This window comes from Rana temporaria, chromosome 5 (assembly GCF_905171775.1).
Source record: "Rana temporaria chromosome 5, aRanTem1.1, whole genome shotgun sequence".
Lineage (NCBI taxonomy): Eukaryota > Metazoa > Chordata > Amphibia > Anura > Ranidae > Rana > Rana temporaria.
In genome coordinates this window covers 6,159,404-6,185,836 of record NC_053493.1, presented here as the reverse complement: position 1 = coordinate 6,185,836, position 26,433 = coordinate 6,159,404, and the positions used below count along the sequence as shown (strand labels likewise).

The window sequence follows — 26,433 nt, the reverse complement described above, 5'->3', positions numbered from 1 at the left end:
GCTGGAACGCTTCACGGCGCCGGGCGATAACGTCATCGCGCGAGCGCCCTATGCGCTCCAGCATGGAACACATTACGGCGCTGAAAGCGCCTATTTTGAAAAGAAACAGAGAGCGAGAAAGCGGCTGTTACACAGCGGGATGCCCGGAGCCCCAACCATCCAGCAGAGGGGGCCCCCCCAAGGAGAAAACGTCCGCTCTGTGTGGAACCCACATGGAACGCAGGCCTCGTGTATGACGTCAGCGCTGGGAAATGACGTCTAAAGTACGGAACGTGTTTCGGAGCATCTGATAGGCTCCTTCTTCATGCCGCTACTAGTGAGCCAGTGTACATTCCTAAATATAGAGACTACGGGCGTGATTGGGGGCGGAACTCATGGCGGGGGGGGGGGCACTGAAAGTCAGCCCCCATAGTCAGGGGGGCATGTAAACAAGCAGCACCATGGATATGCGAGAGCTGACAGGGAGACAAAAAGGGTGGTGTACAAAATCGTTTAGAGCCCAGGGCGAACATGACAAATTGTGCCCCCCCGCCAAGATGAATGGGCATTATGTGTCAGTGAAAATCTCCTCCCCCTCCAAAATAGCATAAATTCCCCCTCCTCTCAGTACAAATCGGCCCCCCTTGCTGAAATTCCTCCTCCCAGGACTAATCTCAGCCCCCCATCCCCCCATCCCCCCAGCTCAAATCCTTTCTCTCCTCATATGCCCCAAGCACAAATCCCCTCCCCCCAAAAAAATTCCCATTCAAGCACAATTACTCTCCCACTCCAAATCCCCCCTCCAAGCACAAATCTTTGCCCCCCCACCCCCCCCCCCAGCTCAAATCCACCTTCTCATATGCCCCAGCACAAATCCCCTCCACCCCCCAAAAAAATCCCCTTCAAGCACAAATACTCGCCCCAACTCCAAATCCCCCCTTACCCCAGCTCAAATCCTTTCTCTCCCCATATGCCCCCAGCAAAAATCACCTTCCCGCCCCCCCAAAAAAATCCCCTTCAAGCACAAATACTCCCCCCACTCCAATCCCCCCTTTTAGCACAAATTCCCCTTACCAAGCTATCACAAATCACCCCACAAATACCCCTCAATCATCCCTACTAGCACAAATCCCCTCCCCCCAAAAAAATTCTCCTCTACTATTTTACTCATAGCACAAATCCCCCCTCCTAACACAAATCCTCTTTCCCCACCCCTCCTCCCAACAAACCCCCCCCCCCCCAAATCACCACTCCTAGCACACCCTCCCTAAAATCTGCTCTCCTAGAACAATTCTTACCCCCTGAAGCCCAGCCCCCCAAATTCCCATTCTCAACACAAATTCCCTCCCCCCTAATCTCCTTGTGGTGCCCCCACTATCCCACATGATGCCACAGTGCCCAGGGCAACCGCACCTCCTGCCCCCCCTTTGTCCCGTCCCTGGGTGTACAGGAAAGAAGTGTTGGAATTATAAAAAAACACAAAATGGATAAATTGAATGAGCAACAATGAGGATCAGGGGCGTCATTAGGGGTGGGCTGGGGAGGCTGGAGCCCCGTATGGGTGCCCGAAAAGTCCTCATGTATGCTGTATTTAATTACATAGCCCTGAGTGCTGGCATTTTGCCAAGCACTGGGACAATTCTGTGTCTGACAGCCGCTGAGCACCGAGCGCCGCCGAGTGTGGCCGAGAGACATTGCGGGTCCCGCCTTCTGGAGCCTGCAGCGCCTATGATGGACGTCCCACTGGTCCAATGCCGGGACCTCAGGACGTGTAACGTCCATCATAGGCGCTGCAAGTTCAGAAGGCGGGAATTACAACGCCGCCCACCTGCACCATGCCACATCCCTGCTGAGCTCCCTGCTCGGCGCTCGGTTTGGCGCTCTCCTCGCTTTCCTCCTCGGCTCCTGAGCCACCTCTGGCAAATGGCTGCATCTCTCTGACAGGCACATTGGGCACGCCGGCGCCGCACACCCCACACCCCAGCCGGCTGCTGACAGTGCTGAGGTAGGTCAGTGATTTAATTACCCATTTCAGCAAATGTTAAATCCCTGTTATCCAAAGCCGGTACTAAAATATGACTCCCCCCACCTTGACAGAATATGAGATATTAGCATGGGGGTCAGTGATTGTGCATGTAGGTCATGTCTGTGCATGTAGGTCACGTTACTGCATGTAGGTCACGTTACTGCATGTAGGTCATGTCTGTGCATGTAGGTCACGTTACTGCATGTAGGTCACGTTACTGCATGTAGGTCACGTTACTGCATGTAGGTCATGTCTGTGCATGTAGGTCACGTTACTGCATGTAGGTCACGTTACTGCATGTAGGTCATGTCTGTGCATGTAGGTCATGTCTGTGCATGTAGGTCACATTACAGCATGTAGGTCATGTCTGTGCATGTAGGTCACATTACTGCATGTAGGTCATGTCTGTGCATGTAGGTCACGTTACTGCATGTAGGTCATGTCTGTGCATGTAGGTCATGTCTGTGCATGTAGGTCACATTACAGCATGTAGGTCATGTCTGTGCATGTAGGTCATGTCTGTGCATGTAGGTCACGTTACAGCATGTAGGTCATGTTGTGATAGATTATAATAATATGTCTATTTTATGTTAAGACTAATTTTTGAATTCTTTTATTAGAATCACTGAAATGTTTCTCTTTCTATATTCCTTATACTGTTTATTTGTTTTTATACGTATTATGCATATGTATGTATGGGAATGATCAATACTGCTTGTTTTCCTTGATAAGATTTGTCAGATATGTTTTTTTAAGTATATTTCAACTTGGATGGATATACAAAAGGGATAAAGGAAAAGTTCATCTTCCATTTTCTCCTTCTGCTTCTCATCTTTCAAATGTGTGCTCCGGCCCATCCCCCTACTACATTCCTAAAGGGGACTTTAACCTTCCCTCCCCCTTCTTTTCACTGATCTTCTGAAAGCTTGTGTGACGCTTGGAAGAAAACTAGCAGAGCTGAATGAACTTTTTTTTACATTGGATGATGTGGACAGCATGCCCAAACATGGACTTCCATCTCCTTGCTCCCATGGCCCCTGCCATCGTCTGAAATCAAGATGGCTCCTGGACTTTAGCAATATTTGCCATGTGCTACAGAGTCACAGAGGGGGTGGGTGAGTGGTAGGGTAATAAGGGGCTGGAATGTATAGTGTGAACCTATCAAATGTGCTTGTGTGTGTGATGTCATATTGTTTATAAAAAGACCAATAAATGGGTTTGGCCTCTCTGTTGGGACTGAGCTGAGAAAAGGTGAGGATGTGAAATCTTTTTGTCTGTAGATTGCACTGTCTCACCATAGTAATTTGAATCAGGCGGTAGAAATGGGTTAGCCCTGAGATTGTCTGGAAATCAATTAATTAGTCCACATCAATGTCTGTGCATGTAGGTCATGTTACTGCATGTAGGTCACGTTACTGCATGTAGGTCATGTCTGTGCATGTAGGTCACACGCAGGGCTGGACTGGGACAAAAAATTGGCCATGGACTTCATCCAGACTGGCCCACTTTGACAGGTCTCTCCCATGGTGGCCGGACAACTCCCACACCCCCCCCGGCCACCCAAGCCCCCTCTCCACCTTCACTAGCCACTAGCCGTTCTACTTTATTAGAGTAGAACAACTGGTACTGGTACTCTTTTATAGGCAGTACCAGAGGGGAAGCTAAACATTATTTCACCCGGGCAAAGAATCAGTTCGGTGCCCCCCCCCTTATGGGACTAGATTAGGCAGAAGTGAGAAACTCCCAGGCCATAGCTGTTGAGTCAGCTGTCTGTCCCCTCCCCCATGCTCCTCTGTCATCCCCCCTGTTTCTTTGTTTCCCCCAGGTGAGCGCTGCAGGGAGGACGAGGAGGTGAGCTCTGTGGGAAGCAGGGCTGTGGAGTCGGTAGATAAATGTTCCGACTCCTCAGTTTTATGTACTTCCGACTCCGACTCCCCGACTCCGACTCCTCTGTATTAATATGCAAATGTATTTTATACATTCCTTGAGGGAAAGAAACGCAACCTACCACAGGACTACTGGCTGGGAAGCCAACAGTCTACTGTATTGCACAGTTTAAGCAAAAGACAAAACACAATGAAAACAATCAAGTGGCTGGATAGTAGCAGCAGGCATAAACATCAGGAACAGGATCTTTACCAGTTCAAAAATACAAACCACATTATTTGGTTGTTTTAGAACAAAAACAAAGCTTATCTATAATGAACCAAAAACAAAATCTGTAAAACCTAGAAATGGTTTATATTAATCTTGAAATGTAGTTCTAGGCTTAGCAAATGCAAATCAATTCAATGTAGAGTTCTAAGGAAGAGAATTGCCTCTGCCAGATCCTCTTTCATAGAGGCTCTTAAGTCAGACTTTATTATTTTTAGGGCTGAAAATAATCTTTCGACACTGACTTGGGTGGGTGGCATTGCAGTAACTATTCTGGCCACATCACTAACGATCTCTGGATAAACAAGGATGGCTTCTTCAACAGTAAGTTTTGATGAGCGATCATACTTTTCAACTTCTTTTAGTGCTTTATAAAACTCCTGTTGGAATTTTTTTATTTGGACACTTACTGGTTCTCTAACATGCGTTCCCTGTAAAAGCAGAACACATCACTATGGAAAGTATAAGTATTGCCGCTCCTAATTGTGCGTTGCGTGCCATATAGTGAAGCACATGAAAAGCATGCTTCTTCACGGTCACTTAACGTGTTCGTTTTGCGGTTACGTGAGGCACTGCATGCATTGGTCTTTATTCTTACAGTAGAGAAGTCATTAATTATAACTTTTTGTGAATTGGGACATTTAGCCTAGGTTCACACTGCTGCGAATTCAAAATCGCGGTAAAAATTCGCGATTTTACCGCGATTTCGCGGCTGCGATTTTGCCGCGATTTCGGCCGCAATTTAATGTAAATCGCGGCCCGAAATCGCAAAAAGTAGTACAGAAACTACTTTTTGAAATCGCAGATGCGGCGTCGCACTGATTAGGACAGTGCCATTGCCGACAATTGCCGCCGATTTGAGATGCGATTTGACATGTCAAATCGCATCTCAAATCGTTCCAAATCGTACCCAGTGTGAACCAGGGCTTAAACTTGCTTTTTTTTTATTTTTTATTCCAATCTGAATTTAGTAGGAGTCGGAGTCGGAGTCGGTGCATTGTTTGCCGACTCCGACTCCAGGTACCCAAAATTTCCCCCGACTCCGACTCCTCGACTCCGTCTCCACAGCCCTGGTGGGAAGGGAGAGACAGAGGAGCGGAGGGGGGCGGCGGTCCGCTGTCACTGAAGCCGGCCCACTGAGCCACCGGCCCCCCGGGAAACTGCCTGTAGTCCCAATGGCCAGTCCATCCCTGGTCACACATAGGTCATGTCTGTGTATGTAGGTTATTTTACTGTATGTAGGTCATGCTAGTGTCCCTAAGAGCTTCCTTACATGCTGATCTCATAGAATGTGTAACTGACATACATACATACACACACTGACTTACACGTCAGTGTGTGTATGTACTGGCACACACACAGTTCAGGGTATGTGTGTCAGGTAGGCCGCGCCGAAGCCCCTGGTCTTTTTGCCACCTAGCAATGCCCCTGATGAGGATGAAGGCAAATGTGACCCACGAACAAAAAGTAAATTTATAAAACACAACAAAAAATTAAGAGAGAGATGTGGGACTACAAATCCCAGCACACAGAAATGACATTTTTTTTACCTTCTGTGATTTCACCTTCCCAGAGCCTATCGCCACTTTCCTTTACAGACATCAATAAGACAAGTTTTTTTGCATTTTTATCCGCAATAACTTCAACGAAGGGTAAATCTTCTGTCTTATAAATAATCTTCAGCTGAAGATGCTGGAAAAAGATGGAATAAAAATCTGTTGTCATTTTAAAAACCTCCCACATTTATTTTGGACCGATCCAGGACTGAGGGGATACAAAATATTATCTATAGGCTAGATTCAGGTAGCTGCGCTTGATCTTACGGCGGCGCAGCGTATCGTATTTACGCTGCGCCCCCGCAACTTAAAGGAGCAAGTGCAGTATTCACAAAGCACTTGCTCCGAAAGTTGCGGCGGCGTAGCGTAAATGGGGCCGGCGTAAGCGCGCCTAATTCAAATGTGGAAGGGGGGGCGTGTTTTATGTTAATGTGTGATGACCTGACGTGATTGACGTTTTTTACGAACGGCGCATGCGCCGTCCGTGTTTATATCCCAGTGTGCATTGCTCCCGTCCATACTTAACATTGCGTGCGCCTCATAGAAGCAGGAGCAACGTTACGCTGGAAAAACCTTGCGCAAATGACGTAAAAAACTACCACCGGGCGCACGTACGTTTGTGAATCGGCGTAACTAGGTCATTTGCATACTCTACGCCGAAAACAACGGAAGCGCCCCTAGCGGCCAGCGTAATATTGCAGACAATTATACGCCGCCTTATTCAAGTTAAGTAGGCGGAGGAAGCCTATTTTTTTAACGTATCTGCCTTGGAGAATCGGCGCAACGATACGCCGGCGCAGATTTGAAATTACGCCGTCGTAACAGCTACCTGAATCTAGCCCAGTAATGACAAGTGCCTAGAAAATGTGGCCTTGCCCTATTTATTATACTTGTGCAATGCGTTTTTTTTCCGAATTCGTATTTTGACAAATTCGTTAATTTGGAAATATCCGAATTAACGAAAACCTGTTTGACAAATTTTTCCCAATATTCGTTAATTTGAATACAGTAAAACCTGGGAATTCGAAGGGCAATTTATGAGCAGGATTCAAGCCTCCGGGGTGTGCTCCGTAAGTTGCGGCGGCGTAGCGTAAATGCGGCCGGCGTAAGCGCGCCTAATTCGAATGTGGAAGGGGGTGCGTGTTTTATGTTAATGTGTGATGACCTGACGTGATTGACGTTTTTACGAATGGCGCATGCGCCGTCCGTGTACATATCCCAGTGTGCATTGCTCCCGACTACGCCACAACGACGTATTGGTTTCGACGTGAACGTCCAGCCCTATTCGCGAACGACTTATGCAAACGACGTAAAAAATTAAAAAATCGAAGCAGGAACGACGTCCATACTTAACATTGCGTGCGCCTCATAGAAGCAGGAGCAACGTTACGCCGAAAAAACCTTGCGCAAATGACATAAAAAACTACCACCGGGCGCACGTACGTTTGTGAATCGGCGTAACTAGGTAATTTGCATACTCTACACCGAAAACAACGGAAGCGCCCCTAGCGGCCAGCGTAATATTGCAGACAATTATACGCCGCCTTATTCAAGTTACGTCGGCGGAGGAAGCCTATTTTTTGAACGTATCTGCCTTGGAGAATCGGCGTAACGATACGCCGGCGCAGATTTGAAATTACGCCGTCGTAACAGCTACCTGAATCTAGCCCAGTAATGACAAGTGCCTAGAAAATGTGGCCTTGCCCTATTTATTATACTTGTGCAATGCGTTTTTTTTCCGAATTCGTATTTTGACAAATTCGTTAATTTGGAAATATCCGAATTAACGAAAACCCGTTTGACAAATTTTTCCCAATATTCGTTAATTTGAATACAGTAAAACCTGGGAATTCGAAGGGCAATTTATGAGCAGGATTCAAGCCTCCGGGGTGTGCTCCGTAAGTTGCGGCGGCGTAGCGTAAATGGGGCCGGCGTAAGCGCGCCTAATTCAAATGTGGAAGGGGGTGCGTGTTTTATGATAATGTGTGATGACCTGACGTGATTGATGTTTTTACGAACGGCGCATGCGCCGTCCGTGTACATATCCCAGTGTGCATTGCTCCCGAATACGCCACAACGACGTATTGGTTTCGACGTGAACGTCCAGCCCTATTCGCGAACGACTTACGCAAACGACGTAAAAAATTCAAAAATCGAAGCAGGAACGACATCCATACTTAACATTGCGTGCGCCTCATAGAAGCAGGAGCAACGTTACGCCGAAAAAACCTTGCGCAAATGACGTAAAAAACTACCACCGGGCGCACGTACGTTTGTGAATCGGCGTAACTAGGTAATTTGCATACTCTACACCGAAAACAACGGAAGCGCCCCTAGCGGCCAGCGTAATATTGCAGACAATTAAACGCCGCCTTATTCAAGTTACGTCGGCGGAGGAAGCCTATTTTTTGAACGTATCTGCCTTGGAGAATCGGCGTAACGATACGCCGGCGCAGATTTGAAATTACGCCGTCGTAACAGCTACCTGAATCTAGCCCAGTAATGACAAGTGCCTAGAAAATGTGGCCTTGCCCTATTTATTATACTTGTGCAATGCGTTTTTTTTCTGAATTCGTATTTTGACAAATTCGTTAATTTGGAAATATCCGAATTAACGAAAACCCGTTTGACAAATTTTTCCCAATATTCGTAAATTTGAATACAGTAAAACCTGGGAATTCGAAGGGCAATTTATGAGCAGGATTCAAGCCTCCGGGGTCTGCAGTACCGCATGTGGCTCCAGTGAAGCTCAAAGACACTCCCCCACCTCTGGCCACATGCGGTACTGCATAGACAAGCAGTGGCTGTGGAATGAATTAGCTGAGTTTCCATTGATTCTTATGGGGAAACTCTCTTTGATATACAGGTGCTTTGGATTACAAGCATTTTTCTGGAACGGATTATGCTTTGTAAATTCAAAATATTCTAAAAAACATAAATTTGTAAATTCGAATATTCGAAAATTTGGAAATTTAAATTTAGAAAATTCGAAAGTCTGAAAATAAGAACGGGAATTCACAAAAAAAGAAAATGTGAAAATTCAGAAACGCAAAAATGTGAAAATCTGAAACTAAAACTAAATTATAACTTAAGGTGATACTAAAGTTTTTTTTTTAATTAACAAACATGTCATGCTTACCTCCACTGTGCAGTTAGTTTTGCACAGAGTGGCCCCGAACGTCCTCTTCTGGGGTCCCACGGTGGCTCTTGCGGCTCCTCCCCGCATTAGATAACCCCCTTGGAGGAGCTCTATCCCAAGGGGGTCACCTTGCGGTCGCGCTCCTGTGTCATTCACTCGTGCCTTGCGGCCGCGTCTTTGGATTTGATTGACAGCAGTGGGAGCCAATGGCTGCGCTGCTATCAATCTATCCAATGAAGAGTCGAGAAGCCGTGGAGAGAGCAGGGAACTCACATTGACTCTAGAGGCGAGTAGCGGGTGCTTTCTCCCGGCGGCGCGCTCCTAGTGGCCACAGGGCGAAGCGACTTAACATAACGTTGTTTCGCCCAGCCGTGCCATGCTGCCACAGTAGAACTGCGGCGGGTGGTCGGCAAGTGGTTAAAGGAAACTACCACAAAAAAAATGTAAGAAATGCTTTTGTTGAATTGGATACTAATATTTATAGGTAAAGTTGATCCAGGGAATATCTAATTTGCCTCTCGGGGGACAAGGAAGGATTTTTTATTCCCTGCTGCAGCAAATTGGATCATGGCTTTGCTGGGTTTTTTTCACCTTTCTCTGATGAGTATTTTATTTTGTATGCAGGATTGTAATTTATTATATTTTTTCCCTTTCGTTGGTTGAACTAGATGGACTTTTTTAAAGCAGACTCAGGCCCCGTACACACGACCGAACATGTCTGCTGAAACTGGTCCGCGGACAGGTTTCCAGCGGACATTTGTCCAGCCGACCGTTTTCCGGCAGACAAATGTTTCTTAGCATGCTAAGAAACATGTCCGCTGGAAGTCTGTCCGTCGGACATGTTCGGTCATCTGTACAGACTCACCGGACATGTCCGATCGGCCGCCATCCCTCGCATGCGTCGTACTGATTTGACGCATGCGTGGAAGCTTTGAACTTCCAGGGCCGTTCACGTCCCTGCGTCATCGTCGCGGCCACGTCCCCGCGTATTGTTTACGCGCGGATTTCTGTCTGATGGTGTGTACAACCATCAGACAGAAATCTCCGGGCGGACATGTCCGCTGAAAACGGTCCGGCGGACCATTTTCAGCGGACTGTCCGTCTGTGTGTACGAGGCCTAAGGGGTAGATTCAGATAGATTTCAGCGGGCGTAGCGTATCTCAGATACACTACGCCGCCGCCGTAAGTTAGAGCAGCAGGTCCTGTATTCACAAAGAATTTGCGCTGTAACTTACGGCGGCGCAGTGTAACTGGGCCGGCGTAAGCCCGCCTAATTCAAAATAGGCTGGTTGGGGGCATGTTCTATGCAAAATACTAGTGACCCCACGTATTTGACGTTTCTAACGAACGGCGCATGCGCCGTCCGTGGACGTATCCCAGTGCGCATGCTCCAAATGACGTCGGCAAATCGTCAATGCTTTCGACGTGAGCGGAAATTACGGCCAGCCCCATTCACGGACGACTTACGCAAACGACGTAAAATGTTCAAAATTCTACGCGGGAACGACATCCATACTTAACATTGGCTAGGCCAGCTATTTGTTCGACTAACTTTACGCCTGAAAACGCCTTACGTAAACGGCATATCTTTACTACGACGGGCAAGCCTACGTTCATGAATAGGCGTATCTCGCTGATTTACGCATTCTAGGCGTAAATCAGCGTTCACACCCCTATCGGCCGGCGGAACTAGACAGCTAAGATACAACGGCGCAGGCCGTCGTATCTTAGCTACATTTAAGTGTAACTCAATTTGAGAATACACTTAAATGTACGACGACGCAGATTCAGAGTTACGACGGCGTATCTACTGATACGCCGGCTTAACTCTTTGTGAATCTAGCTATAAGTATGTAACTATGTTATTTCCCTGGATATGTCAAAGGGTAATTTTTTTGAAAGCAGCATCTTCTAGATCTGCAGTATGTTATGGGTGACACCCCTGGTAGGTGGCGCAGGCTAACCTGAGATGTAGAGTATAAGTAACACCTTGGTCTTCACCAGGGTACCCCATTACCGAGTGATGGGCCATTGACCCTAATGGACCCCAGGCTACTTTGCTGCAAGACTATAATGCAGAGACATGAAATGGTTAAGGCTTGGACTGAGGTCTGTCCCAGTAGAGGTTGCGGGAAGTGGTAGGCAAAAAGTTACTGGAATGAGCAAGGTAAGTAATGAAGGTAGGGAATACATTGTTAAAGAAAAAAAAATTATATTTTCATCTTTATAAATACATTGTTAAAGAAAAAAAAAATCACAAATGTGTTTAAGTGAAGTGTCCATAGGTACAGTGTGCAGTCTAACCTCGGGCTGTATCTTTACCTCGGGCTGTATCTTTACCTCGGGCTGTATCTTTACCTCGGAGTGAACTTTGACCATATAATCCGTTTTAGTATATAATCTGCTCTTCATTATGTGAGGTTTTTTCATGTCCTTGAATCCGTCGGTTTGATTCTGCTCATGAAGTTTCTGGGGAAGTGAAATAACAGTTGGGTAAAATGCCACATCCCAATCAATATTTAAACAAAAGGAAATAACAAAATTATATCTTTTATATAATATTATATTATTATATATCTTCTTGTTCTTTTATTATATTGCTTTTGTCACATAAAAGAGTGTATAGTCACTCATTTTTTTAAATGAGAGACTATACACTCTATTTTGCGACAAAAGCAATATAATAAAAGAAGATTCACAATATTGTCAGAAGTATTGGGACGCTTGCCTTTACACGCACATGAACTTTAATGGCATCCCAGTCTTAGTCCGTAGGGTTCAATATTGAGTTGGTCCACCCTCTGCAGCTATAACAGCTTCAACTCTTCTGGGAAGGCCGTCCACAAGGTTTAGGGGTGTGTCTATGGGAATGTTTGACCATTCTTCCAGAAGCGCATACAAACAAGGTCTATAAAAGACATGAATGAGCGAGTTTGGGGTGGAGGAACTTGACTGGCCTGCCTGGACGAGAAGGTCTGGCTCACAGTCTCTGTTTTAATCCATCCCCAAAGGTGTTCTATGGGGTTGAGGTCAGGACTCTGTGCAGGCCAGTCTAGTTCCTCAACCCCAAACTCGCTCATCCATGTCTTTATGGACCTTGCTATGTGCACTGGTGCACAGTCGTGTTGGAACAGGAAGGGACCGTCCCCAAACTGTTCCCACAAAGTTGGGAACATGAAATTGTCCAAAATGTGTTGATATGTTGACGTCTTAAGAGTTCCATTCACAGGAACTAAGGGGCCAAGCCCAACCCCTGAAGAAGTGACATAATATAAAGGGGAAGAGAAGGAAGAGTAAGAGAGGACAAAGGGAACAAATATTTGAGAGTGGGAAGAGTAAAAGAAGGAAAAGGGGGAGGGAAAGAATAAGTAAGTAAAGGATGAGAAGGAAGAAAAGAAGGAAGATGATGTGGAAGAAGAAGAGTAAGAAGTCAAAGAGGAAAAGAAGAAAGAAACGGAAAATGAGAAGAGAAAGTACGAAGAATATGAAGAGGGTGAGGAGGATGAAATGGAAGAAGAAAATGAGGAAAGGTAAGAGGAGGACAAGAAGTAAGAAAAGAAGAAAAAGGGAGAGAAGGAAGAGTAAGAGAGGACAAGGGGGACAAATATGTGAGAGTAGGAAGAGTAAAAGAAAGAAAAGGGGGGGGAGAATGATTAGGTAAACAATGAGACGGAAGAAGAGAAGGTAGAAGAGATGTAAGAAAAGGAAGAAGTGGAAGAAGAGTAAGAAGTCAAAGAGGAAAAGAAGGAAGAAACGGAAAATGAGAAGAGAAAGTATGAAGAATAGAAGGAGGGTGAGAAGGAAGACATGAGAGAAGAAAATTAGGAAAAGGTAAGAGGAGGGCAAGAGAGTGGGAAGAGTAAAAAAAAGAAAAGGGAGGAGTGAAAAAATGATTAGGTAAAGGATGAAAAGGAGGAAGAGATGGAAGAGAAGGAAGATAATGTGGAAGAAGAAGAGTAAGAGGTCGAAGAGGAAAAGAAACTGAGAGGAGAAAGTATGAAGATGTCAAAGAATATGAAGAGGATGAGGAGGAAGAAGAAAATTAGGAAAGTTAAGAAGAAAGAGGGAGAGAAGGAAGAGTAAGAGAGGACAAGGGGGACAAATATGTGAGAGTGGGAAGAGTAACAAAAAGAAAAGGGGGAGGGAAAGAATTATTAGGTAAAGGATGAGAAGGAAGAAGAGATGGAAGAGAATGTAGATGATGTGGAAGAAGAAGAGTAAGAGGTCAAAGAGGAAAAGAAGGATGAAACGGAAGATGAGAAGAGAAAGTACAAAGATGTCAAAGGATATGAAGAGGATGAGGAGGAAGAAATGGAAGAAGAAAATGAGGAAAGGTAAGATGAGGGTAAGAAGTAAGAAAATAAGAAAAGGGAAAGAAGGAGGAGTAATAGAGGACAAGGGGGACAAATATGTGAGAGTAGGAAGAGTAAAAGGAAGTAAAGGGGGGAGAATGATTAGGTAAAGGATGAGACGTAAGAAGAGATGGAAGAGAAGGAAGATAGAAGAGTAAGAAGTCAAAGAGGAAAAGAAGAAAGAAACCGAAAATGAGAAGAGAAAGTACGAAGAATATGAAGAGGGTGAGGAGGAAGAAATGAAAGGAGAAAATGAGGAAAGGTAAGAGGAGGGCAAGAGAGTGGGAAGAGAAAAAAAAAGTAAAGGGGGGAGGGAAAGAATAATTAGGTAAAGGATGAGAAGGAAGAAGAGATGGAAGATAATGTGGAAGAAGAAGAGCAAGAGGTCAAAGAGGAAAAGAAGGAAAAAACTGAAGATGAGAAGAGAAAGTATGAAGATGTCAAAGAATATAAAGAGGGTGAGGAGGAGGAAATGGAAGAAGAAAATTAGGAAAGGTAAGAAGAAATAGGGAGAGAAGGAAGAGGATGAGACGAGGAAGAATAGATGGAGGAGGAGTCAGAGGAGGGCAAGAAGAAAGAAAAGAAGAAGGAGGGAGAGAAGGAAAAGGATGAGAAGAGGAGGAATAGATGGAGAAGAAGGAGGAGGGGAAGAGTCAGAGGAGGGCAAGGGGAAGAAGAGGAGGAAGAAGAAAAGGAGGAACGGAAAGAACAGATTGAGGAGAAGGATTAGGAGGAGGAAGAGAAAAGGGAAAAGTTGTTGGAGGAGAAGTAAAATACAAGTTAACTTGTGAATAGTAGAACGAGAACAGATATAATGTAAAGAGAAAAAGCAGCCAATTGCCAACGTGGCATTAGTAAGCCATTTGGCACACCATTGATATAAACAACCAAAAAAATGTACATTTTCCAAGTATAATAGGCCTGTGACCACACAAGATTGGAAAAAATAGTGCCATCTTTGCCTTTTTTAATTACCTTCCAAGTGGCTCCCATTACATCTGATGTTTCTCCACCAGTTGGCATTCACCCCCATTTTCACAGCACAGCCAACTTCACAATTCAAAAGCGCCTTTATTCTCCAAATAACAAATTAATATTGAAAACCCACATTAACCCTCTTGTCCCCAAACACCTTTCCTCAATAACCTCCAAAAACAATCCAGTAAACCCCACCCCATTCTGGATGGGGCACACATGTGCTAGTATAAATAAAATGTGACCATTGTGAGCCCCTCTTTGTGTTAAATTACCTGTCCCAAGCTTTGTATTTATCTCTTCTGCTGGACAGTTTGGCCTGGTAAAGGAGGTAAAAAAATAGCAATTCTACTGGCAGGATCAAGCCCCTACAGAGAAGGTTTTACATATCTTCATGTTGTTAACAAAACGAAAACCCTTCTAGTCACAGAATTTATCAGGGGCATTGTAAAAATTAAAGGGCATTAAAAAAAATTAAACAAATCCCTGAAGATTGCATTGTCTATAATGCCAAAATTTTCTTTTTAGTTTAGCATATGGTAGGAAACAGTTAAGACACCTATTTATTTGCCCTTAAGCCTCGTACACACGCACGGTTTTTGCAGAGTATACCGAGCGTGTGTACGAGTCTTTCAGGTTTCTCGTCAAGAAAACTGCCCAAAATCTCGACGAGAAAAATAGAGAACCTGCTCTCTATTTTCTCGTTGTGATTCTCGGCAGTGTTTTCCTGCCGAGAAACACAAGAGTGTGTATACTTACCTGTCGACGTGGAAACCCACGCATGCTCTAAATGACTTTGACGCATGCGCGGTAGCTTCCTAGGCATAGGTAGGGTGCAGCAAGATGGTGGCGACGGCATCGAATGTGACGAGCGCATGCTCGTCGTAAGCGATGATGTCACTGTGTTCGTTCCATTCAAAAGAACGGCGGTTCTTTTGAATGGAGTGCCTGTACACTCGGCCGGCAATAAATTCTTGCCAAGAATCTTGTCAGGAAAAGCAACGTTTTTTTCCCGATGAGATTCTGGGCCGTGTGTACAGGGCTTTAGTGTCCCATTGTGAAGATTTCCCATCATTTCCTCTTTAAAGCGGAAGTAAACCCATCCATTTACCAGTTTGAAAAACAGTTTAATTTCCTGGATGTGCCGAAAATGTAACACTCCCATTGGTTGTGCTTTCCACCGAACTGTCAAACCATCCAATGGCTGGTGTCATAACTGATCACATGTGAAGCATCATGGCAGCTGTAGATTAAACAGACAAAGATGACAGCTTCCTCAGGTGAAAACGATAGGCGGGTTTTCTTATGCAAACAGTCCAATGTGAGCTTTTGGTCAGAAATTGCGACCGTGTGTAGGCTCCATCGGACTTTTGCTGTCGGAATTTCCGCCAGCAAAAGATTGAGAGCAGGTTCTCAATTTTTCTGACAGGAAAAATTCCGATTGGAAATTCTGATCGTCTGTAGCAATTTCGGCGCTCAAAATTCCGACGCATGCTCGGAAACAATTCGACGCATGCTTGGAAGCATTGAACCTAATTTTCTCGGCTCGTCGTCGTGTTGTACGGCACAGCGTTCTTGATGGTCAAAAGTTCAGAGAACTTTTGTGTGACCAAGCTTGAGCGGAATTCCATCGGAAAAAGGTGGAAAATCCGGTCGTGTGTACGGGACATTACACTTTAAGAACCTCAGCAGGACAGAGGAGTTCCTTCCAATGCAAAGAGGATATCCACTCTTGGACAGTTGCCAGCAGGCCAGATTTTCCATCATAAGATTTTCCTTGTTCCTGGGACATCTAAAAAATATTGGCTTCCCCACCACTTCCTGTACCAAAAACCATGGTCATCATGACTAATAGGAGAATTAATCTCCTAAGATTATTCAATGAGATTCTAACCTGTCAGGGTCTGGATTTGAACCTTGGACCTCTTCTGGCAATCACTCTTCTCACTGAGCTACTGGATAGTTCCTTGACAATTCCTTCAACGATCCTGTCTTTAACCATATTTGTCTTGAACCTTGAACTCTTTACTCCTCCCATGAACTTCCTGATTTAAGCCATGCCTCTGCACTTCCTGTTTGCCAGATTATTGTGCTCTCTCCAGCCAGTATCTCGCTTTTGTCTTTCCTGCTTCAGTCCATATCTTTGCTACCACTCACTACTGACCCTTGGCTTCTTCCTTCGACTAAGCTTCTGTTACCGACCTTTGGGTTGTTACTGACTATGCTTCTGTTTGATCTTTAGCTGCTATATCCGCTACTGGTCCCCAGCTTGCTCACCTACTGGTGGGGCGAACCTGAGAACTGCAACCTGGTACTAACACACAGCAAAGGCCATTGCTGCCGAAAAATGTATTCATTTTCCTCTAATTTTTTTTTCGGGTCATTTGTTATGATCGTAATTCGTAAATTCAAAAATTCGTAAATTTGTAAATTCAAAAATTAGAAAATCCGGAACTTCAACAATAAGGGAAAAAATCTGAAAATTCAAAAGAAGGAAAATTCTAAATAATAACAAACTAATTAATAATAACTACTGTAACTATTAAATTATAGGTCTTAGAATTCCCTTTCAAATTTGGCTGTTAGTGAACGAATACAAATTTTTCTGAAGTTACAAATAATCCAAAATAACGAATGCCGCATCTAAACAAATGGAACGGAACAAATAAATAATAATAAAAATAATACATTTTTTTTTTATTATTGTTAATTTATTACGTTCCATTTGTTTAGATGCGGCATTCGTTATTTTGGATAATTCGTAACTTCCCATAAATTCGTATTCGTTATGTTCTCTAAATGCCAAATTTAAAAGGAAATTTCAATACCTATAATTTAATAGTTCGTTATAAGTAGAATTTTCAGGTTTTTGTTCTTTGTTTGGATATTTGGCCCAGATTCACGTAGAATCGCGGCGGCGTAACGTATCGTAGATACGTTACACCGTCGCAAGTTTTCATCGCAAGTGCCTGATTCACAAAGCACTTGCATCAAAACTTACGCTGGTGGCCTCCGGCGTAAGCCCGCGTAATTCAAAGGGGCGTGTGCCATTTAAATTAGGCGCGCTCCCGCGCCGGACCTACTGCGCATGCTCCCTTTTGAATTTCCCGCCGTGCTTTGCGCGAAGTGACGTAATTTTTTCGAACGGCGACGTGCGTAGCGTACTTCCGTATTCCCGGAAGTTTTACGCAAGAAGGAAAATTTTTTACATTTCGACGCTGGAACGACGGCCATACTTTATACAGCACATATGCTGTGTAAAGTTAGGCCACCAAAAACGACGACTAACTTTGCGACGGGAAACTAGACTAGCAGCGACGTAGCGAACGCGAAAAACCGTTGTGGATCGCCGTAACTACTAATTTGCATACCCGACGCTGGTTTACGAAGCAAACTCCCCCCAGCGGCGGCCGCGGTATTGCATCCTTAGATCCGACAGTGTAAAACAATTACACCTGTCGGATCTTAGGGATATCTGTGCGTAACTGATTCTATGAATCAGTCGCATAGATACTCTGAGAGATACGACGGAGTATCTGAGATACTCCGTCGTATCTCAGCTGTGAATCTGGCCCTCTATTCTTTGAATCTTCGTTCTTATTTTCGAATTTCCCAATTTTGAATTTTCAAATTTATGAATTTAGAATTTACGAATTTTCAAATTTACCAATATTTGGGAAAATTAATTTCGACAAATTAATGAATTTGTCGAAATTTGTTAACAAACGAATTTGAAACAAAACAAATTTCACATGTCTAAAAGTCATCTCCGCCATCGGGAGCTCTGGTGAACACCGGTTAGACTCTGCAGATGTGAGCCTGCATTATTTGCCAGGGTGACCTGCTTGTATACCTAATTCTGCTGGCCAGTGGGAGTCCCCCTACTGCTATGGCTACTGGTCTCTGAAGCCGCGACTTAACCCTTCCATATCTTATCCAAAATATAAATAAAGATTTGTTTTCGATCTTCAGCTTACATTAACTTCCGGCTGTTTTTTGGGTATCACATAAAGATGAAACTTATACTCCAAGCAGTTCTCGTCTTCTGGACAAACCACCGTACTGTATAACAAAATCTTCCCCTTGAATGGAACGGGTCGTCTCCATAATTTCGAAAATAGAGTAACAAGTTCGGAAAAGGAGGGATTTTCCAGGATAATATGAGACGGTCCAATGGTTGTCGGTTTTATTATATTAAATTCTCCATCCTTAAAATTGCCGCATCTAATTAGAGAGATGCCTCTTTTCAGACCTAAAGAAGTAAAAGAAATAATTTTTTAGAAAGATGCCCAGGGTTTTTTTTCCCAACAGTTGCCCCACAGCCAAGCACATGGTCACAGTCATTCTTCGGCTCAATTAACATTTTAGGGGTTCCCTTTTTGGTGTTTTTCTTTTTGGGTAATTTGGATGGGGTTAGGGAATTAAGTGGGAAACTCCAGAAACTATGTACAAATGAGAGGACATACAGTATACTGTATCTTCTGTAGAACTATGAGCCAGTAGAAAACTTGAGGAGTGTAATCCTACTTTGGTGGCCAGTCCAAGCAATGTCCTTTCACTGGGAATTAAATAGACTAAGCCAGGGGTCAGCAACCCTTTTCCACTTAAAGCGGAGGTCCGCCAATTATTTTTATTTTTTTTAAGGTCAGCAGCTACAAATACTGCTGACTTTTAAAATAAGGACATGTACCTGTCCAGCGAGCCCGCGATGTCCTACCGGAAGCCAATCAATTTGTTCAGCTCTCGTGTGCTCCAGCCGCCATCTTTAGTAAGGGAGTCATCGGTGCGGCGTCACTTCCTGGTTCCCTACTGCACATGCGCTATCCAACTGGTCCCTGCTGTCTTCTGGGACCTTCGTGTCTCCCAAAAGACAGCGGGGGGATGAAGAGGGTGGCTCAAGTATCTATGTCCGGGAGCAAATACCTTTATACAGGTATCTTCTCCCCCCCTGAAAGGTGCCAAATGTGACACCAGAGGGGGAAGGTTTCTGAAAACCAGAAGTTAAATTTTTGGGTGGAACTCCGCTGTTAGGACCTGGGCTTGAACCTGGGACATCTGGTGTGTCTGGTGGTGACTCTACTTGCTGAGCAACCTGGAATGCTGGACAGCTCCTTGGATAGTTCCTTAGACAATTCCTTGAATGTTCTTGTCTTGAATCTTGTTTGCCTTGAACCTTGAACCCTTTGCTCCTCCCACGAACTTCCTGATTTAAGCCATGTCCCTGCACTTCCTGGTTGCCAGAATATTGTGCCTTTACCAGCCAATATCTTGCTTCTGTCTCTCCTGCTGCCGACCGTATCTTTGCACACATTCACTACCAACATTTGGCTCGACTACGCTTCTGCTGAATCCCAACCTGCAACTATTTGTTACAGACTTTTGGCTTGTTCCCCGACTGCGCTTTTGCTTGCTCCCTACCTGTTATATCTGCTTCCGGACCCCGGCTTGCTCACCTCTTGGTGGGGCTATCCTGAGGACCACGACCTGGCACTAACACGCAGCCAAGCCCATCTCCACCATCAGGAGCTCTGGTGAATACCAGTTAGTGCTTAGACCCCACACATCATCAGCCAGGGTGACCTGTGTGAATACCTGCTCTGCTGCTATAGCTACTGGCCTCTGAGCCTGCACCCTAGGCCGTGACATCCGCTTTAGGGGCCAGATTAAATCTATGTGAATGCATGGAGGGCCACATTCACCTGCTAATAAATTAATACAATAATAATAATCCGAACATAGTAATAATAACAGAACAATTATTGCTCTTGCTCCAACGATCACATCGGTACCTCACATGTGTGGTTTGAACACTGTTTATATTTGCGGTCACGACTTATGTATGCGTTTACTTCTGCATGCGAGCACAGAGGAATGGGGTGCTTTAAATTATTTTTTTGGGGTGGGACGGAAGAGCCGGGCAAGCCACGGAAGGTGACGGAAGGGGGGGGGGGACATCCCCTCCCGCTGCTTGGGATAACAGCCGAGCAGCTTCTTAGCCGCATCGGTTGTTATTCCAAGAAAGCCAACGGCTGGCTCTAAAAAAACGGTAACGGCGTGCAGCTGCAGACATCACCCCGATACAACCCCCTCAATCCGAGGCCACATATTTGGGTACGGTTGGCATTAAAGGGTTCAAATGTCCACGGGCCGGGTGCATGTGAATTCAACAGGCCGTACAATTTAGTGGCGGTGGGCTGTAGGTTGCAGACCCCTGGACTAAGCTCTTCAGAACACTGGACACAATGTCACCTTTACACACACAGCTGACTCTGACACATAAGAGAACGGCCTCAGCCCAAATTCTTTAGGATCACTCTCACCACTCTGCATATAGCAGGTCACATGGCCTCAATATGAGGAAGAAAAAGGATTCTTCCCCATAACCCTGTCCTGGTGGGGGTGCCGGGGGTCTACAAGTGGGGGACTTTTCAGAAACTGGAAGCACCCTTTAAAAATAAGGGTGCCCCCTTTCTTACAACATTGTTTTTACCATCAGGCATTTTATCCATGTTATGCTCATACATTTAGTGCTGGTTCACACAGGGGCAACCCGACTGTAACGGTCAGGGGTTAACGTCGTTACGATATTCCATTCCACTAACCCACGACAGCTTCCGACACTTCACAATCCAGCAGACAGTACCCATTGGATTTCCCCCAGAAAACGAGACACACAGTTCTGTTCTCTGGTTCCAAACGAATAGCTTTTAATGACAAACTCAGGCTCTTTTTATACAGTCAGTATCCAAGTGAATAATGAATCAACTCCACCCACAACATGACAAAAGGAACAAAGGGCCAGATTCACAAACGAGATACGACGGCGTATCTACTGATACGCCGTCGTATCTCTGTTTCTAACTATGCGACTGATTCATAGAATCAGTTACGCATAGCTAGTCCTAAGATCCGACAGGTGTAATTGAATTACACTGTCGGATCTTAAGGATGCAATTCTAGGCCGGCCGCTAGGTGGCGAGGCCATTGCGGCCGGCGTAGAATATGCAAATGAAGACTTACGGCGATCCCCGAACGTCCCGAACGGCCCGTCGATCTAAATCTACGTCGTTTCCGTCGAGTTACGCCACGTAAAACTAGGGCTGAGCCCTAGTTGTCTTAAGCCATGGTAAGTATGGCCGTCGTTCCCGCGTCGAAATTTAAACATCAACGTCGTTTGCGTAAGACGTCCGTGAATGGCGCTGGACGCCATTTACGTTAACGTCTAAGCAAATGACGTCGGTGCGACGTCAGTTAGCGCAATGCACGTCGGGTAATTTACCCGACGGAGCATGCGCAGTACGTCCAGCGTGGGAGCGCGCCTAATTTAAATGGGACTCGCCCCATTCGATTGGGCAAGCCTTGCGCCAGACGGATTTAAGTTACACCGCTGCAAATTTCCAGGTAAGTGCTTTGTGGATCGGGCACTTAGGCAGAAAATTTGCGGCGGTGTAACTTAAATCAGAAAAGTTAAGTTGCGCCCGGGCTTCGTGAATCTGGCCCACAATACACATTTATAGTCAGACTTTCTGGCACCGAATCTACATGAGTTAATTACTATCATTTACCCAGACATTGTGACTCCGCGATAAGCTTTTCTCACCTTCTATACAATCCACATTCCTTTAGTAAACATAAGTCGGACATCTGACCTTTAGATTGTGCCAATTCACATCACATATTATCATCAATAGACTTTCACACAATACAGTGTCAATTAGCATAGCACAATAAAATATCTTAGGAGCCCGACTTAATTAACACAATAGACAATAGAATGCAATCACAGCAAGCTTTATCACTACAGCCAGGTAGCTGGAGGTGATTAACATCAATTAACATCTTAACAGTCTGTGTCCCCACATTGAATGAATCACACTATTATTGACCGGTTGTGTTCAGAATTAACCACCTGTTCAAGATATCCTGCAATACATTGTGAATTATCATTACTGTCCCATCTCATGTAATTCAAGATATCATTTCTCAGTCATCCTATGCCCCTAGTGGATATAGAATGACCCTAGACCCAAGAGTTATTGGTGAGGCTGAAACAGGAGTACCCCGCATCCTTCAAGAGCCTCTACAGCGCGACTTTGCAAGGCGACTTGGAGCAACTTACAACGCAACTTACAACGCGACTTAAAGTTGCCTCCAGGACATGCGACTTTGGCTGTGGCCAATCACAGAATAATCAGCACTGTGGGAGGGAGGGGTTTGCCTGAGTAAACCATTTTCTTTTCCTGTAAATGGAGATGGAAATGGAGATCCAACTTTGGAGACAACTTCCATTGAAATCTATGGGTACAAGTTGCCCAGAAGTCACCTTGAAGTAGTACAGGAACCTTTTCTGATGTCGGAGCGACTTCAGTACTGTACATTAAGACGGCTCTCATTGACTAACATGATGTCAAGCGACTTGGGTAGACTTAAGGTCTGACAAGTCGGATACCAAGTCGCTGTAGTGTGAACCGGTACTTAGTAATCCGTTCATTTGACTAGATGTATTCTTCCTTGTGTGCCATATGACCTAAAAAACTGTATGTTTTTTCTCTGTACTTTGATCTTTGTCATCAATAAAATGTTTAAACAAAAAAATAAGGGTGACCCTAGATACCACCCCTTTCCTTACATGAATGAGTAGAGGATACATAATACACCTACTAGATCACATTAAAATTGTTTAGAAAATAAACACACCACACATTTGAAAAAGTATTTGGAAAATAAAAAATAAAAAATGTCCCTTTATGAAAATACATAATTAACAGCTTGCCGTCCGCCCCATAGCAGTTGAACTTCAGTAGAACCTGCAAACACTATATATTTTTTTTAGCATGGACCCTAGAAAATACAATGGCGGTCATTGCAATTTTTTATCTCGCACGGTATTTGCGCGGCAATTTTTCAAACGCGTTTTTTTGGGAAACAAAACAAAAAGAAAAACAAAACAGTAAAGTTAGCCCAATTTGTGTGCATAATGTGAAAGATGAAGTTACACCGAGTAAATGTGACGCTTCAAAATTGCACACGCTCGTGGAATGGCGCCAAACTTCGGTACCTAAAAATCCCCATAGGCAACGCTATAATTTTTTTTATTGATTACATGTTTTGAGTTACAGAGGAGGTCTAGGGCTAGAATTATTGCTCTCGCTCTAACGTTTGCGGCGACACCTCACATGTGTGGTTTGAACACCGTTTTCATATGTAGGCGGGTCCAAGGTATGCGTTCGCTTCTGCGTGTGAGCTCACGGGGACAGAGGCACTTTAAAAAAATATATATTTTATTATTGTTAATTTTACTTAATTTTTTTATTTTGACACTTAAAAAATAAATAAATATTTTGATCACTTTTATTCCTATTACAAGGAATGTAAACATCCCTTGTAATAGGAATATGGCATGACAGGTCCTCTTAAGGGCTCTTTCACACGTCCGTTCCGTTCGTCCGTTTTTTGGACGTCCGTTAACGGACCTCAATGCTTCCCTATGGGCTAGCGTCCGTTAGCGGATGAGCATCCGCTAACGTCCGTTAGCATCCGTCTGCGTTAAGGTCCGTTTTTTTGGACGGAAGAAAACCCTATTTTTCTTCCGTCCAAAAAACTGACCGGACGAAAAACGGACGTTAACGGATGATCCGTTTATCATCCGTTCCGCTAACGTCCGTTTTTCACCAAAATATGTAAAAAATACAAATTCACCAAACTTTAATATGTATGCAATATGCATACATAACAATAACCTTTCACCCAGGTAGTGTTTTTATTCCCAAGTCACATGTTCCCAGCACATGCTGCCCAGTTCCTGGACATTAGAGCAATTCCCTGTGTGTGATTGTCCTCCTTAATTAATAAAATGGCAAAGGATGTTAGCCAAGAAGAGCTAATACACCTGGTACATGATCGCCCTGCAATATGGGATAAGAGGTGTGGAGACTATAGCAACCGATATGTCTCTAACAACAAATGGGAGGAAGTCTTTCAGGCGGTGACACCGAACTGGCAAACACTAAAACAAAATGAAAAATTTGAACGTGGTAAGTAGTTTGTGGGTTATGGGGGGGTGGGTTGTTATCTTGTAGTCCATCCATATGTCAACATCCATATCCACCGGCCACGTCACCTGCCACAAGTTGTGAATTGGCCACTGGCCACGCCACCTGCCACAAGTTGAGAATTGGCCACTGGCCACGCCACCTGCCACGCCACCTGCCACGTCACCTGCCACGCCACCTGCCACAAGTTGAGAATTGGCCACTGGCTACGCCACCTGCCACGTCACCTGCCACAAATTGAGAATTGGCCACTGGCCAACTGCCACGCCACCTGCCACGTCACCTGCCACAAATTGAGAATTGGCCACTGGCCAACTGCCACGCCACCTGCCACGCCACCTGCCACGTCACCTGCCACAAGTTGTGAATTGGCCACTGGCCACGCCACCTGCCACAAGTTGTGAATTGGCCACTGGCCACGCCACCTGCCACGTCACCTGCCACAAGTTGAGAATTGGCCACCTGCCACGCCACCTGCCACAAGTTGTGAATTGGCCACCTGCCACGCCACCTGCCACGCCACCTATGGGTGTATTTTATTTTCTGTTTCTTCATAGGAGAGAGTATCGTCACCCGCTGGCGCTCATTGAGAGACCGTTATAGGAGAGATTTGAAGGAGGAGACAATGTCCCGCAGTGGAGCTGGAGCCTCCAAGTACAAAAAGGGTGCATTTTTTGAAATGCTGGATTTCCTGCGTAACGTGATGAGCCTAAGAAGGTACCTAGCCACTTTATAACATTATTTGACCAAGTAAACTACAAATAATAAACTTGATCCACACATATAAATATCTGAATTAAGAGAAATGCATAATGACCTAGTATGCATATCATAGTAGCTCATTATAAATGAATTGATTCCCTGAGATGAAAGTCCCTGTATAGGTCTTCTTTCCCCTCTTACTTTGCTGCCATCACTCCTTGAGTGTCTGGTAGGTATTGGGGGTCATTTACTAATGGCAAATTAACTTTGCACTGCAAGAGCACTTGTAAGTACCGTCACTGTAGATCTAAATGGAAGATCTGAAATGAGGGGAAGCACTGTTGATTTTATCATCCAATCACGTGGACGTTAAAATACTCTTTTTTACTTTCCTTGCATGTCCCTCTCAGATCTACAGCGACTGGACTTCCAAATGCTCTGATAGTGCACTGGTAGTGCAAAGTGGATTTCCCTTTAGTAAATAACCCCGACTGTGTTTCAGGGGGTGTTGATAGGTAACAGTCAGACAACTTTGTCTATTTTTTATATGCAAATATGTTCAAACTAAGTATTCCAAAAGTGGTATGTAGGGTTGACCACAGCAGTATACACACACATGGATCTATGTATTGTTGAAACAAGTCTGAATTGACCTTTAACCCATCTACCAACCAATATTTTACAGTACAGCCACTAACATCAGTGAAACGGAGGAGGAAACAGATACTGAATTTTCGCAGCCAGATCCCATGGGAGAAACAGGAGTGACAGAAAGTGAGGCAGCTGAAGATGCCACTAGAGCTGCAAGACCGATTCCACCAACCACAAGTGTGCCTGTAAGTATCGAACATAAAATGCCTACTTTTTTAAATATTGTCAAAAGATAATGTGCTAATAGATATGTGTTCCACCCCTCAGATTCGTTCAGTTGGTTCAACTGTGAGAAAGCGTCCACAAAAAAACAAATTAGATAACGCCATGCTGAGCTTCATGGAGGAGATGAAAGCAAGAAGACCTGACTCCAACGATCCTTTTTTGGACCCTAACAACGAGGACGCTTTATTCCTAAGAAGCCAGTACCACCTGCTACAAAAAATGAATCCGGATCGAAAACTTGATATGCGCCTGGCAATTGGCCAGTATATCGGTACTTGTCTGAAGGCTTCTATGTCAGGAGACCCTGTGCCCCAAGTTATCTCCCCTTCCCAACGCCAATTCTACCCCGATCACCCACCACCAGCTCCCTACACTCACCGATTCCAACCCAGCCCTATACCCCATCATTACCGTGCCCCTGCCTCCACTGCCCAAAATTTTCCAGTCCCACCCCAGGCACCCAACTATGATCCCTCTCCTTCCCAGGGGACTTCACGATCTGATTCCTCCCTTTTCCCCACCCCTTATTATCAAGATCTATAATTTTATTTTTTTTGGAAATTTTTGATACGATACTTTAATAAATTGATTTTTGCCCCTTTTTGTGATGTGTATTTCATTT

General features: G+C 44.7%; 2 protein-coding genes across 2 annotated transcripts in view; one reads left to right on the top strand and one right to left on the bottom strand.

Annotated features, from left to right (window-relative positions):
- The window catches only part of LOC120939758, a 105,483-nt gene that overhangs the window by 10,143 nt on the left and 68,907 nt on the right, over window positions 1-26,433 (bottom strand). The window contains exons 19-21 of the mRNA XM_040352093.1: window positions 18,159-18,433; window positions 11,159-11,323; window positions 5,710-5,851 (exon numbers count right to left, since the gene is read on the bottom strand). Coding sequence (XP_040208027.1) covers window positions 5,710-5,851; window positions 11,159-11,323; window positions 18,159-18,433 — 582 coding nt within the window. The remainder of the gene's footprint in view (window positions 1-5,709; window positions 5,852-11,158; window positions 11,324-18,158; window positions 18,434-26,433) is intronic.
- LOC120939760 lies at window positions 24,740-26,414 on the top strand. Its single transcript, XM_040352095.1, has 3 exons — window positions 24,740-24,950; window positions 25,621-25,771; window positions 25,854-26,414. Exons 1-3 carry the CDS (start codon window positions 24,859-24,861, stop codon window positions 26,352-26,354), a joined length of 744 nt encoding a protein of 247 aa, XP_040208029.1. The 5' UTR covers window positions 24,740-24,858; the 3' UTR covers window positions 26,355-26,414.

What these genes read in the sequence shown, in the direction of transcription:
- LOC120939760 (XM_040352095.1), top strand. Translation starts at nt 24,859, where the DNA reads ATGTCCCGCAGTGGAGCTGGAGCCTCCAAGTACAAAAAGGGTGCATTT. An exon ending in AACGTGATGAGCCTAAGAAG is followed by an intron (nt 24,951 to 25,620) that starts GTACCTAGCCAC and finishes AATATTTTACAG; the next exon opens with TACAGCCACTAACATCAGTG. An exon ending in CACCAACCACAAGTGTGCCT is followed by an intron (nt 25,772 to 25,853) that starts GTAAGTATCGAA and finishes TCCACCCCTCAG; the next exon opens with ATTCGTTCAGTTGGTTCAAC.